This window comes from Cygnus olor, chromosome 3 (assembly GCF_009769625.2).
Source record: "Cygnus olor isolate bCygOlo1 chromosome 3, bCygOlo1.pri.v2, whole genome shotgun sequence".
NCBI lineage: Eukaryota > Metazoa > Chordata > Aves > Anseriformes > Anatidae > Cygnus > Cygnus olor.
The window spans coordinates 86640954-86656732 of NC_049171.1; the positions used below are offsets into that span (position 1 = coordinate 86640954).

The 15779-nt window shown below is 38.0% G+C and overlaps 1 protein-coding gene across 1 annotated transcript in view; it reads left to right on the top strand.

The window, feature by feature from the left end:
- CRIM1 (cysteine rich transmembrane BMP regulator 1) overlaps positions 1-15779 on the top strand; it is a 181361-nt gene that overhangs the window by 126361 nt on the left and 39221 nt on the right. Inside the window, exon 7 of the mRNA XM_040550892.1 lies at positions 737-934. Within this exon, the coding sequence (XP_040406826.1) occupies positions 737-934 (198 nt within the window). The remainder of the gene's footprint in view (positions 1-736; positions 935-15779) is intronic.

Here is a 15779-nt window from a genome sequence, read left to right on the forward strand (position 1 = left end):
TGTTAAAATGGGGAATATCGCTAAAATTCAGGGTAAGAGTGAGTGCCAGATAGAAATTGTGTGCAGTTTCACTCTGAATTTTCAGAGTTTGTTAGTGTCATAAACTGAAACAATGGCTCATAATAAGACAACAGCTATTAGCAACTGCTGTTCATTTTGCCTTTGTTTCAGAGATGGTTGATTAAACTTCAGAGTATTATCCCAGGTTTTGTTGAGTCTTTTTTTCTTCATGTAGGAAAAATGCAACGTTGACATTCAGTGACATGTTGACATGAGTCATTGCAGTGGTTCATTGAGATGCTTCCAGTTTTCGTTTAGAATCTGTGAAGTCAGTTTAAAAAAAAAAAAAAGTTTTGAAAAACAAAAGCAGAAAATCCAAAAACTGAGCCTTTAAAAAATAAAATCCAGCTATCTGTACATGCATTTTCCTTTCCAGATCTGCTTGTTAAATTCAAAATTTGAGTTGAAATGTTTAAAAATAGAACACTGAATTTATGAATGCTCAGTATAAGCTAACTTAACATTTTCAACAGTAAATATCAACATTAAAATATCTAAATTGTTACCTATATTAATTAATCTCTGTGTGCCACAGTGTGGTTCTTAGTGTTTGATAGTGGCTTTACATAACCTTTTTTAACTAATATAACATCCTGTCATTGCAGTTATTTGCATGTAAAATTTAGGCATAAAAAGGCATTAAAACTTCTTGTTCTATTGCAACTTCTTATTTCAGACCCAGTTTACCCCATAAATAACCCTGCTGGCTGTTATGCCAATGGTCAGATCCAAGCTCATGGAGACCGCTGGAGAGAGGATGACTGTACTTTCTGCCAGTGTATCAATGGAGATGCTCACTGTGTTGCAACAGCCTGTGGACAGAGCTGTTTGAATCCTGTCAAAGTCCCTGGAGAGTGCTGCCCAGTATGTGAAGGTGAGATCTGTATTTCCCCATTATGCTTTATTCTGCCATGGCTACTTCTTACCTGGTAGTTCCTAATTTACTTTATAGCTTTGGTACAGCATTTCCTGTGACCTAATAAACTAATGGCACGGGGGCTAGAGGGAAGGTAGCTAATTTTTAAATTCTGACTACAACATGGTTTAACCACAATGGCATGTGCCCGTGCTCAATACTCCTTTGGTGCAATAAAGCGTAGTGAGAGGTCATTTAAGTTCAGCATTGTTAACTAATTTTACTTAGTTATGCTTACAGCTTAATAATAAATATGGGAGGAATTAGTGGATCAAAATATTCATCAAAAGGTATTACTGATAATTGAATTATTCCTCATTTCATATTCAGTGGTATCATGTAGTGATGATTCAAGATCTTTCATTGAAGCTTACAAAGGATGATTATTAACTGGGAGATAGATTTTAATTTTTAGAGTTTAAAATGTAATTACATTTTGTGGAAATAGATGCATCTTGTATAACAGACTGAGATTTTAACTTAACTATATGGCAAACACTTGCCCAGCCTGGCAATGAAAATGTGAGGGTTTGCAAACTTATATATTTAAAATATATACTCGTATATGTTCAGAGTTGCATTTTCTGTAGTAGTTGCTCATCGTGAAAAATACAAGATCATTCAGTTTCTAAATCAAAATTCTAGATGTGTCTTCAAAGCTGTATTCATAGTGTACAGATATTTTCAGGTGTACAGGCTCAGTAAGCTGCCACTTATTTTTCCTGTTCCATCTCTGATAGAATGAAATTAATTTTGTATAACTTCTTGTGGCCTTTCTTGATTTGCAGTATCCATCCAAGTTCATTGAGTAGTTGCTCTTTAGGAGAAATCTGAGGAGCTTAAAGCTTTCTTATTGGTGCTTTTTCATGCCAAAATTCACATCACAGGATATGAAGAAGGTGTCTGATAATGTATAAAATCATCATGTGAAGTGTAGAGAGTTACTACTTTCACGCTGAATTAATTTTATGATGAGGAAGCGGTTTAACAGGTTTTAATCCCCAGTGATCATCTCCTGATGGGTATCAAAGACTATGTGCTGTCACCACTCCTTATTTAGTGTGTATGAGTAGACCAAGCTTAGGAAGGTAGCATGGAGAGGTAGGTTTTTGGAAGTATTTTCAATATGTTAAGTTTTTTTCTCCAATGAGAATGGACAAATATTTTTTTTCCCGTTCCAGATTGGAGAAAATGGATGAGGTACAATTGGATTAAAAGCATATCTACAGCAGACTGAGATAATTATGATGAACTGTGGGAAGCAAACACAGTGTAGAGTTTAGGCTTCCATCATTCATTACTAAAGGTCCCAATGCAGCCAAGCGGACACTTCATTAATGTACCACACTGGTGCCACTACAGTGCTTTTATAGTATGCGAGGTAGCTTGTCTGGACTCGGTTAGGTAATTCTGTACTATGACAAGTTTTTCCTCCTAGAAGCACATGTAGCATCTACTTTAGTCTGTAAAAGTTTGTTTTTGTGTTGGGTTTGTGGTTTTGATCTGTTTTGTTGTTGTTGTTGTTGTTTTAAACAATGATACAGCCGATGTCAAGTAAAAAAAAAAAAAAATGGAGGAAGCCACAGGAGCCATCATTTGTAACAGCAGCAGTCACAGGACTCTGAGAAGAGCATGAGGCTTGTGAGGTCCCAGGGGGTATCTGAGGGAGTTTCTGAGTCCTGACAATCTTGGGCTGTGTGTGCTGTGCACAGCAGGCGTGGGCTGCAGCCCTGACAGCCTTCTTGGCTGACAGCAACACATAATGACCACTCGACAGAAGCCATGTCTTCTACTTCTGTTCCTCCATCACCCGTTAGAACTAATACCACCAACCAGATGGAGCTCCAAGAAGCTCATGTGACCACCCAGCTCTTGGGCTGTGCCTGGCACTGCTCCTTGAGACGGAGGGCGAGAGGAAGCACACCAGTGTGAGGTGTGCCCAGGCAGTTGAACTGCTCTGTCTGGTGGCCAAGCTTCAGGAAGAGGTGGGGAGACTGAGAAGCATCTGGGAGCCCTAAAGTTGATAAATCAATGGAGCTGTGCTATGCCTTCTCAAGTACGCACATAACAACCTGGTGTGGCTACTACTGAGGCAGGCCCAGTATCTGCTCTGTGTCAGGATAAAGGCAGCAACTTGAGGGACATGGAGGAGTGAATGCAAGTTACTGCATAGAGCTGCAAGAGGAGACCATGTCTGCCTGCTCAGCTTCCACTGCAGAGTACGTATGAAGCTCTGGGTGTGGCCAATGAAGGTTGTGAAAAGAGGGAAGAAGTGGCATCTGTGCAAGTTCATGGGAGTCCAGAGAGGTCCCTGCTGCCTGGAAGCTAGCCAACGTTACACCCATCTACAGAAAGAGCATGAGAGAAGACCCAGGAAGCTGCAGACCTATTAGTCTGACATCAGTCCCTGGAAAAGTTATGGAGAAAATTATCCTGGGGGATACTGAAAGGCATTTAAAGAACAAAGCTATTATCTCACCTAGTCAATATGGGTTCATCAAGGGAAAGTCCTACCTTAGCAATCTGATCCCCTACCTTAGTAATTTGATCCCCTTCTGTGATAAGGTCACCCACGTAGTGGAGGAAGGGATGACAGTGGACATAATCTTTCTGGGTTTCAGTAAGGCCTTTGATGCTGGCATCCTTTGGCCTAATTGTCCAACTGTGAGATAAACAGGTTCACTCTACCAGTTGTCTAGTCTGGACAGAAGGAGGCTGAGAGGTGGCCTCACTGCTCCCTGCAGCTCCCTGAGGAGGGGAGGTGCTGGGCTCTGCTCCATGGTCACTGATGGCAGGATGTGTGGGATCGGCACAGAGCTCAGCCAGGGGAGGCTCAGACTGGGCTTTAGTAAACATTTTTTTACCACAAAGATGGTGAAACACTGGAACAGGCTTCCTTGTGATGTGGTTGATGCACCATGCCTGTCTGTGTTCAAGAGACATTTGGATAATGCCCTCAATAATGTGCTTTAACTTTTGGCTAGCCCTGGAATGGTCAGGCAGTTGGACTAGGTGATCTTTGAAGGTCCCTTCCAGCTGAACTAATCCAACTGACATATTACAACAGTGTAATGGAATCAATATTTAAATTAGATTATTGTGTCAATTATTTTTTCTCAGAAAATCTGAGTTTCACTCTTTATAACATTGTCGTGCTAGCTGTTCTGTGCTGTATGCCTAATTGCAGTCATCTGGTTTTGAGTGCATCATCTGGAGGCGAGTAATACTGAATGGCATTTTCAGCAACTTACTAAATTTTTAGCTTAAAGGCATCACATTTGACTTGTTACTTTGATAGCACATAGTCCCACATAAACAGTCAAGGGGTAAGATTGAATATCTGTCTTAATCTGATAAAATTTTTCTCTGAAAGCATATTCTGAATTAAATCCCCTAAGTGTCAGCCATATGATGCTTCTCTGCATAATACCCCATTAAATCTGCATAACTATAGCTTAACCTTAGTTTTGCAGTGTAGTGTATGAGCAGAAATGTTTACTGAATAGAAATTCAAGCATTACAAATGTTGCACTAATAGCTTAAACCCATTGTCCTGTGTTCTCCATTCTGTTGTTTTGTTTTGTTTTGTTTTTCCATCCTTTTGCATCTCTTGTCTCCTACTGTTCAGTGTAGAAAACCAAAATCCATATCTCATATGGGCTAAGTTCTGGGATCACTGATGCTGTACAGTATCAGATTTGCAAGTTATTTGAGATAGGGGTGCAAGGCATAATGCAGCATAACTTATAGTCAATAAATGGATAAAATGAATGTAAAGTTAGCAAGTGATTTTGAGAAAGCAGTTTACCAGTCATTGTAAGGGTAAACATACCTCTTTTTAGACTTCCCTTTTATTGCCTCCAAGTTCTCACTCACATTCCACTCACAGTGTAAAATGTTTGGTCAACAAAAGTACACCATAGTGAAATAATGTTCTTTTTATATGTCAGTTTAAAACGACCATATGTAATAACTGTTAAGTTGTATTTTGCAAATTCATCATAAATGTACTTTATTTTTCTTCTCTTATATATATAGCTCATTTTACCTGAACTAGTTCACTTTTTGAGGACTTGTACAGGTTGTAGGAAACAAATATTTTTCTGCTAGAATCTTAATTATGCTTCATCTCTAAAGCAGGAAGAAAGAATAATGCCTATTGAAAACTTTCTATTATTTTTGTCAGTTTAGTTGCTGATGGACCAATTAAAGCCCATATTTCCATTTTTAAAATAGCCATTGTATAAAGAATAATAAGTCAGAGACCTAATATGCTTACCACTGTTTTTAAAGTATGCGTTTATTTCTCATCAGGCTTTTTGTTTACAAGTAAAACAAATCCAGCATGCCAGCAGCCGACTTCAATTGTGTGAGCTTACTTTAAGTATGCCAGATATTAGCTCTTTAGCATGTGAACCAAAATATTTAGTTAAAGATGTTTCTATCATTTATTTTGTTTTGAGTGTTGAGGGATAGAATGGCTTGTGGGCCATAGAACTGACTTACAAATTCAAATCAAAGCTGCCTGTGGATCTGGCCTGGTTACAGCTCATCTAGAGCAAATCTTTATTAGTATCAGTCACTCGTGACTTTTCCCCTGTCTTTCATCTAAATACTGCTGCACCAACAATTTTGCCAGTTCAGTTACTTCCTGGCTGCTCTATTATCAGTTTAAATGAAAGGAGATATCTGTTCCTGTAGAGAAGTTTACATTCCTGCAGCTGCGTAAGGATGAAGTTCTTGAATTATACTTTCATATAAAATTTGCAGTTGAGATCAAGTATAATGTCATAGAAGTTCTGTGAACATAGGTTCTTGAAGTGTTTTATCGGAGTGTGTTCTGGTTTGGTCAGAGATAAGTTCATATTTTGAAAATGCTTAATCACAAAAAAGTTAGATACCTGCTCTCATGAGTATCCCAAGAAATGTCAGCACATGAATGTATTCAATCCTTTGAACACAATAAATCCAGACCAAGTTAGAACATTCACACTACTTCATGAAGAAAATTATGCTGTTATTATGACAACTGAGAAAACTGGAGTGCAATGATGGGAGACACTGGAGATGTACAGATATATATACAGGTTTCTAATTTAAAGATCTAAGGAAACGGCAATTTTAATACAAATTATAACAATGGAGAGTCTTTTCCATTTTTTATCAGTTTTCCACAGTAAACACTTTTTAATGAGTCTTCATGGACTGGATACTTTTCCATAGCATAGACTATCTATGTACATGATACACTTTTCAGTGTTGCTTGGACATCGCATTCCAAGCAGTTAGAAATGTGTAACTTTCCGAAAGCTTGTCTGGGGTTTGCTGGACTTGCTAAAGATGGTAATCACTCAGCTGCCCCCAGCCCCTCCTGTACCTGCATCTTCTATGCTGATGCAGGAGCGGGTGGCTGAGTGAGGGGCTCCAGATCCTTTACACTGGAGCTGCCAGGAGAGACCAGCTGGGAGGAAAAGCAGGAACATGGTGTCTGTAGGGGAGGGGTGCAGTGCTCCAGCACCATGGGCTGTGCATGCATGGCTTTAGTCTTCAAGTCCTGGACAGCCTTTCTTCAGTTGCACTGTGGTTAGCATCTGCTAGCATCTGTGCTGGGTCCAGGTCTGCTTGATGTTTTCACTAGCAAACCTGCAAACTCAGGAATTGAACAGAAGCTGAATTTATTTAATCTCCAGACAACAAAGCTAGAAACTGCAGCCAGTATCTTGGAGAGCAGAGCACGAATTTGTTTGTTTTAAAGCAGAAAGTAGGTGGAAAAACTTTGACTGAATTCAACAAGGGAAAAATCAGCTGGACTGTGGAGGAAGTTCTTCATGAGTCCTGACTCCTGAAAAACCCATTTAACATTTTCCCTGAGACGTTTGGTGATGAAAGGGCAGAAGTTGAACATGGATTAACAGAGCCTTGAGAGGGCAAATGGTAAGCTGAAATTATGGTCACAAGTACAGTTTGCAAGACATGAGGTAATTGTGTTGCTCTCTTTGCTATGGGTAAGTGTGATATTCTAGCCCTTGGTCCTTTTCTGGATATTGTTCCTCTGAAAAGGATGCAAGCAAGGAGATGACTCTGAAAGAGAGCTATAAGGACAGTACGAGCTCTGAAAAACGTGTCCTTGGAGGACAGATTGAGTGTCTGTGTTGGTTTAGCTTAAAGAGGAAATGGATGAAGTTGGAATGAGAAGACAGCAGTCTTCAAGTACCTAAAAGGTTGGTGCAAAAAGAAAGGAAGCAATATATTTTGCAGTATCCTCTAAAGATGAGACAAGAAAAAAATAATTTTTGTTGCAAAAGGGAAGATGTGTATTAGAGGAAGGCAGAAAGTTGAGGAAAACAAAATTCCTTCTGTGGAATGTTTTGACTGAGATTGTCATTTTGATTCATTCAGGGAATCACAGTTTGTATTTTCAGCATCAGTGAGAGGAGATGCTCTCAGGAAATTGCATACATAACTGAACACAGTAATAATAGTTTGTGTGCAGTTTTCAGTGTTTATGCAGGTGACGACTGTTGCTCAACAATATACAGTTGTTGTCTTTTCTTGAAGTAAACATCAAAGTGATCAAAGGGCTTTTGGCAAGACCTCTGGTTAGAATAGGTCCACCTGTGTCACTTCTTGCCAGTTTTCTGACACAACGATGCACGTGGGTTGTGCTTGTGCAAGATGCGTACAGATAAAAGCCCAGGATGGGAGCGGGGGGTGGCTAGAGGAGAGCGTGTCTGGGCAAGGGGAGAGGCAGAAAGCAAGGGCCGTGGAATAAGGCATGGGGATGAGGGGGAAGAAGGGGGGCAAGACAGGGCAATGTCAGACACAGACCAGAGGATAAGAAGTTGCAAAGCTGGTTTAAACAGATAGCTTTTAAAGGCAAAGCCCGAAAGCTTGCTAAAATGCTTTGAACAGCATTCTTCTCCTTCTGGCATAGGGAACTCTTTTCCCTTGCAGAAAAGTGGTAGTTCCAGACAAACCCCAGAGGTTTTCTGTGCCATTTCTTCCTTTCGTCAGCCAACCCCCATTCTTGAGCCCTTCAGTCTTATATTGCTTTTCAAGGCAGGCACCTCCTTTCACTGGTGAAGGACGGGAAAAGTAGGCCCATCATGTTCTGTGGATCCAACACAAAGAATTAGTTTTAAGCTTCTGATTGATACTTCTATAGAGCTTCTATAGCTGCTGTAATGATATTTGTCCTTTGGGATTTGCCCTTGTTTACTTAATCTATTATCTACTTAGTCTGTTTTTTCTTTCTTTGTTTTCTAGACTGTCTTCATGAAAAGCCAAGCCTTAGGTAATCATATTGGCCCTTTGTGCTTTCCCCACCGTAGAGCCAATAGCTTCTTGCAACACACAGTAATCTCAAAGATAACTCATTTCTAAGATTTAATGAAAACAGGCAGATAGGTAGAGGGGACAAAGTGATTCTTCAGCGCCACAAGGGACTGCCAAGTTTTAGTATGCATTTGTACTTCATTTCTCTTCAGGTTCTTCACGGGAGCCGGTCTGGGTATCTGTCCTGTAGTATGAAATGGATCCATAGAAAGTCAGTCTTTAGTTAGTGCTGCTGCTCACAGAACTGTTTGCTTCTCTGTTGGGTTAACAATTGTTTCATTTCCTAAATAAAATGGATGTTCATGTTAGTAGCAATTCCATTTTTAATGAATTAAAAAAGAAAAATTGGATACTGGAACTTCAAATAGATATTTTATGTTAATGTGTAATAGCATATGAATAACAGCAAACAAGCTACAAAGATAGAAATAACCATGTCTCCCTCAGGCCATCTGCATCTGCAGACAGTCATCTGCAAATAGGAATAACAGTCCTGTACACAGGAAATAAATATTGGGTAGGGTAGTAGGAAAATGATTGGTTCTTTGAAATGAAAATAATAAATCCAAGTGCTCAGTACTGCCATTGATGCCAAAAACATTCCCTAGGAAAGACTAAGGTCATTTACATTCCCTTGCTTCTCCCACAGACTAAGGCTATAGATATGGAAAGTTGCAGCAAAGTTGGTTGATGTACAGTAGCTGGCCATCTCCCAGTGAGTCGTTCTGCATGAGAGCCCTCAGGTACAGGTGGAAGGGTTCCAGCATAAACTGTGAATGAGAAATTGTGTTAGACAAGGTCCTCTCAGAGGATTTTCATGAATAAGGCCTGCATTAGTTCGCTGTCATTAAGGCTGACACTTTATCTTCACAAAAAAGAAATTAACATATTCATCAATAAAGGGCTCTAAACTATAGCTGAGACGTAATTCAGTTCAGTTCCTTTAGCGTGTCCAAGACTTCATTAAGTAAAAACAGGCAGCACAGTCCCATGAAAAGAAATTTGATTCATTCACGATGAAGTGGTAAAGAACAGCGTTCACCGGTGTAGGATTTGGGCCCAGGCGTCTACTTAGAACGTGAAGTGTAAGTTATTGTTCAGCATCAGTGCTGTAGGTCTGGACCCATCTTTTCATCAAAACCAATTAAGAGATGCAAACACAGTGCTAAAGAGAAATGAGCTTACGTTTGCCAGATCATGTTTTAGCATAGCTTTTTTAGACAAGACAGCTGAGACTGTCAAACCACACAGCCCGGGGTGCAATGAAACCTACTGCCAATAAAAGGCTTTCTGAGTTTAAGAATGTTGAGAGCACTAGGTTGGTATACAATAATCTTCTCCTAGTTTTCAGTGATACATCATCACCGTTGAAAGAATTGTTTCTGAAGACTGTTGAAAGGACTAACAATCAAGGAATGCTAGTGAATATATATACGTGTGTGTATCAATGCAGCTAAGGATGTCTTTTAAAGAACCTTGTGGATCATCTAATTAATTCTTTTCAGTGCCTGTAGCATTCATACATGTGGCCCAGATGCACACTAATTTAGTGTTTGTAACTCCACCTAGTAATGATAACTGAATGGCTTTCTTACCTTCGTGATCGTTTCTTAGTAAATAAGCTTAATTTATTCTGCTTTGATCACTGTGGTTATTTCTCAGTGTCATTCCACCTAAAGTTGTCCGAAAAACTCATATCAAAATATATTTGAAGGGAATACTTGCCTACTAAACTGAAAACTGGAAAAACTGATTACAACAGTCAAAAGTTTTTAAGTTATCATCTTGGGAATAGAAAGTTTGTCAATATTTTGGTCACATTACTGCAAAAAAAGACCCCTTCACACATGCAGCATTGGTTCATGGGAGGCTTCTTCAAGTTGCAACAATAAAAATAATCTGGGATAATAGTTACTTTTGAGGGGAAAAAATATGATTTTAGATACAGGATAACTGTATGAATAAAATTTGAAATTAGCAGTCTTTCTGATGAATCGAACCATGTTTGGAAGCATTAATGAATATATTTTCACAGTTACTACTCCTTTGTGACATTAAAAAATTTTCATATCTTATTAAGTCCTTGCATACATTTTATGTTATGTGATGCTGAGTTGTTGAACACTGATAACAGTGAACACTGAGTTGATGAACATTGAACACAGCTAAACATTGGGAGGAAAAAAAAAAATCCTTCAAGGCATTAAGGATTTCAAACCCAGGAAGGAAATTCTCTTGCTCTGGACTTGGGACTGATACTTTTCATGTAATGGACTGAAGGGGCGGGGAAGCCTGGAATTCTAACTATGAGGATGGAAAACATTTAGTCACTCTTGGAATGATATGAATGTTTTTACAGGAAGCTTAAGTAAACACACATGCTGCTGCTTAGTACACTGCAGTTAACTTTTTTGGACAGCAGACAAAATTTAAACAAGTATATACACTCCAATGAAAGGCTGTTGAGCAGCACACCCTTCAGGACCAGTTTTTAGCCAGTTATCGGGTAAAAACATTCAGTAACGAGTTAGACTGCTGTTCACTTGCAATTTTTTTCTTAATTGTTGTAGTAAATATTTGAATGCACTGATGCTGTATTTCTGTAAATCAGTTGATGCTGGTTTTCTAGGATTAGAATGTCTTAATCCTTCTAGAGACAGCTTGTGTTATAAAATACTACAGAAGAGGGAGCTATTTCACTTTCCCCAAATACAAGCATGCTCTTTATTATTGGTGTTAGAGGTCTTTCTTCACGTATAGAACGTGATTTTGACTCATTTTTTCCTTCCTTCCTCCTTCCCTCCCACAGAATACGCTTTCATTTCATACTCACTGTAAGATGCTGAGCTGACTACTTTTCATGTATAGCTAACACTTTCTCCAAGTGTTGCAGGACTGGTCACTGCCAAATCTGAACGCACTGCTATTTTATGAGAGTCGTCTCTCTGGGATTAAAAGTCATTGTAAATTAAATGCATGCACCTCAGAGTTATGTTCCGAGTTTGTGGCTGAGCACAATAAGACCTTTATGCAAAGTTTCTTGTTGTTATCCTTCTTAATATCTTTAATATTAATATTAATATCTTAAAAATCTTCATAGTTAATTATTGTTAGAAGTACTGGAAGTATTAGTGGGCAGAATTTATTTATGGAATTAATTTATTTGCTTTCCCATTTATACCCAAAGGATTTTGTGATTTTTTTTATTTTATTTTTTATTTTTTGTGATCAATAATGCTGGTCCAAAAAGGGGGGGAAATACATTGTAGAGCTCACAAGTAAAAATAAAGCTTCTCTGTGCTATACCCTGAAAATGTGTTTCCATGTTCTAGCCTTTTTAATAGTACACACAAGAAGTTAATCTATTTTATCTGATTGCCTTTAGCTATACTATAAACCAGTTCACATTAACAAGATGGGAATATGAAAGATGAGGTTGTGGAGTTCTAGCATGGAGTGGTGAAGCATACAATCCCACTTCTCATGCTACAATTATGGCATTTAAATTTTTGTGTTTGGGGTATTCAAAGGAGACCTTTTCACAAGATGATTTTCAAGCTCTATAATAATGTATCTATAGAGCTTATAATTTTATGTTTTGATGGAGCATGTTTCTATGATGCAGATTTAAATGTCTTTGTTAATGTGAAGTTAGCAGAAAATGCTGGTTTTGTATAGATAAATGTACATATAAAAATGTAACCAGGAAAAAGAAAAGATATATATATGCATAAAATGCTTGCAGTTTCAGGGTCTAAAGTATCAAATAAAATCTGGCAAAGGGAGGATATATATTTATTGACTGCTATCAAACCACACTCTGTGTTGTAGTTTATTATATAAACAACATAATATTTACATATAGTCATATGTAAATAATACTTTGATATGTTTGGGACTCTTTACACCAAACTTTGGTAGCTTTCAAGCATATGTGTGCTTAGAGCAATACTGAGTCAAGCTGCACAGGGAGCACAGATGAAGGTGATTAAGAGAAGAAATCAGACCCCCTGTGTCTGTTTAATTGGGATAACCATTGTGCTTGAATCAAACAAAGTAGTTGAATGAACGTGTTTGATTTATACTTTTGTCATACTTCTATGACAAGGAAAAATAGTTTTATCATAATAGTAGCTTTTTTCCCTTCTCTTTTGAGAGGACAACAGTTGCAAGTGGAATTAAGATGACTGATTCAGTAGTGTCAAGCACCTGTCCTTACATGTCTAGTTTCTTGGGGTTAAGATACACAGCAGTCCAGATTTCTAACGGTCAATTAGAAGCAGCAGTAAAAGTTCTGTATTTGCTTTTAAATTCATTCATATTTAATAATGTAAATTTAGCAATTGAATTGGCAAATTTGAAAATTTAACAACATGCAGAAGAAAAAAAAAATGAAACAACAGTTACTTCCTTACTTTAAACCAATTTTGAAAAAGCCAGGAGTAGATATTTTCCTGACACAGTATTACTGAAAGTGTGAAACAAAGCCTGTTTTGATTTTAAATGCTACATTCCAAATTAAACAAAACAAAAAGCTTATTCTAAGTATTCTTTGTGTCATAATAATAATAATATTAGGCTAAATAAGCTGTTTTTAAGGTATTAACATAAGAGGACAAAAAAATGACACCGATTAAAGGTGGTTGCTGCTGTCAGCAAATAAAATTTCAGAGAGAATTGTTGTGTTTTAACTGCCTGGAAGAAATCTCGCTTCTTGAATAGAGAGCTACTCCTTAAGTCATTGTGTAAATTTCAGAGAGATGATACTAGACAGGCATGTATTTTTATTGAGTTAGGAAGGTAATCAGTACTTGGTAAAAGCAATATAAGAACAATCAGAAATTGAATTGTTAGTCTATGGATTGTACTTCCCTGATTACGATCCGTCAAGGATATTTCTGCTTTCACTGGAGATGTCCTGAATTTGTGTGAAATTGAAATTCTTAGAATTATGCAGGTTGGAAGGACCGTCAGGGATTATCTACCTCCTGCTCAAAGCAGGTCCATTTATAGCAGGTTGTTCTAGGCCTTGTTCCAAGGAATTCTGGAGAATTTTCAAGGATGAAGATCCCACAACCTCAGTGTGCTAGACTTTGACCACCCACATGCTTTTAGAAGAGGATCAAACAAACTTGTTTCAAGTTGTAATTTCTCATGTTCACACTTGTATTTGTTGCCTCTCATCATACCCTTGACCACCCCCAAGATGAGCTTGGTCTATTAGGAAGTTACAAGACAGCAGAAGAATCCCCTCTTTGTCCTCCTTCCCCTCCATGCCGAACAAGCCACAGTCTCTCATCCTGTCCTCTTATGCCATCTGCTCCAGCCTCTGACCAGCTTGGTGGCCCTGTGCTGGACTCACTCTGGTACGTCAGCCTCTCTTGTGCTCCAGAGAAGGATTACCTCCCTGAATCTGCTTGCCAAGCTCTTGCTGCTACAGGTCCCTCTTGTCCTTCATACAAACCAAAACTGAACAGTTGGTGCTCTGTTGTAATACACATGGCTGTAATACAGCTAAGTGGAATCCTTCTTTTGCTGATAGGAATTCAATGTCCTGAGTTCAAATTTTATACAATTTAAGGGTGTGATAGGAAAATTTGTATAATTTTCAATCCAATATCAGCTGTAGAGGTTGTTGGGTTTTGGTTTTTTGTTTTGTCTTGTTTTTGTTTTAATTCTCCTAAAAACTAACTAAAGAATTTTGTAAATAGAATCCCCAAAATTAGAGGGAAAATTGAAATCTTTAATGAATTGTTCATTTTGACATTCAGATAAAAAATAGAAGTCAAGAAGATTGCAGTAAATGGTCTTGGATTTTTGTTGTTGTTTTTTTCCAGGACTTCAACAATCAACAGTGTATTTTAGTTTTTTTCTTTCTTTTCTGATAATTTTAAATGCTCAAGCTGTGTGTATAATAAAATTCTAATCTTTAGAAACTTTTTTCCCCCCAGTGTCATTGAAACATGGATACATCAGTTTCTCTCAATTTCTGAATACTTCACCAGAGCATTATCCTAGTATACCAGTACTCATCGAAGTATAATGACATATACGTATGACAGTGGCTGTTGCCACTGTCAGAGCCACAGTTCTAGACTAGATGCACCATGCCATGCTCTTCTGTATACATACATATATATATATATTATTTCACTTTTTCAACAGAAGAAACTGCTCTTTGTGACAAAAGCTGTGTCACATCACTCATGAGAGAAGTGGATGATTTCAAAAATTAGAAAATAGCAGAAAATAGGGGTTTGAGGTCTGTTTTTGTTTCTCTTGCAAAATATCCTGGATAGAAAAATGTCAGTGGAAGTGGTCTTATTCCACCTTGACAACATCCCTTTTTTTCTGATGGCCAGGTTTTGTGACAGTATTGCTAATGTAGGAACTGATAAAGCCAGTTCCAATCATTGCTTGGATGTCACTGTCATATAAGCACTTTGCTTTCAACGCCTTCAGGGGTTTGATCATGTACTGTAGAGTTTTTCCAGTGGGGCAGACTGATAGACAACCAGCAGCTGAAATATCCACCGTGGATTTCAAAACTTTTGAAGTGACTTTTAAATAAAATGGCAGATATTAAACTCTGTTGTATCCTTGTTTATGCTCTGTTTGGTGCCTCAGATAGGTCTGGATTTCAAATAATGATTTAAATCTGCCTTCAGCCTGAGAGCAGCATCACTTCTCATCTTGAAATGAGGAGGAAGAGAATGTGCAGTGGTATCACATAGCAAACTTAACTAGGGTATGATTAAATGTTAACAGATTGTGTGACAATACAATTGTCTTGTTTATTTACTCCTCTCAAACCTAATGTTAAGAAAATTTTCTTTGGGACGGGACATGCAGACAGCTATTTTGTTTTTCCTCCTTGATTTACAATTTTATGATTTCAGTTATTAGCTGAAGAGTATTTACAGCAAAGTGAGAAGTGTAAAAAAAAAAAATAGTTCAAAATATTGATCAAGCTCATAGCAAGCAAATTAATAATCCCGTGCACTGAAATTCAGCATTGAAAGTTTCATGCTCAGAGATAGTATATATGGCAACAAGATGTTCTAATAGAAGTCTGCATTTCTATTCAATCTGATACTTCACATCAGCAAAATCTGTTCTATTAAAAAAAAAAAAAAATCCAGACTCTCTTCAATATCCTTCTCTTTATTTTCTTCTTCACTCTTTCTACAATATAGCTTTATTGTTGTAAAAACACACAGACAGAATCAGCACACGTTTTTCCCACCATTGTCTGTTCATTTGTGCACTGGATCTTTTTTTCTGCAGTTTCTACTGAGAGCAGCAGTGAAAGCCTAAATCGGATCATGTGGCCATACATGCTTTTTCAAGCCTAACTACTGCTTGCCTATTCAAATAGCCAGCAGCCTGGCAGCAGCAGAGCTGGCTTTATTTGTTGAGTCTTGTCTAGCGAAGTGAAAAGGTTTGATAGTTTTTTTTTCTGACTGCA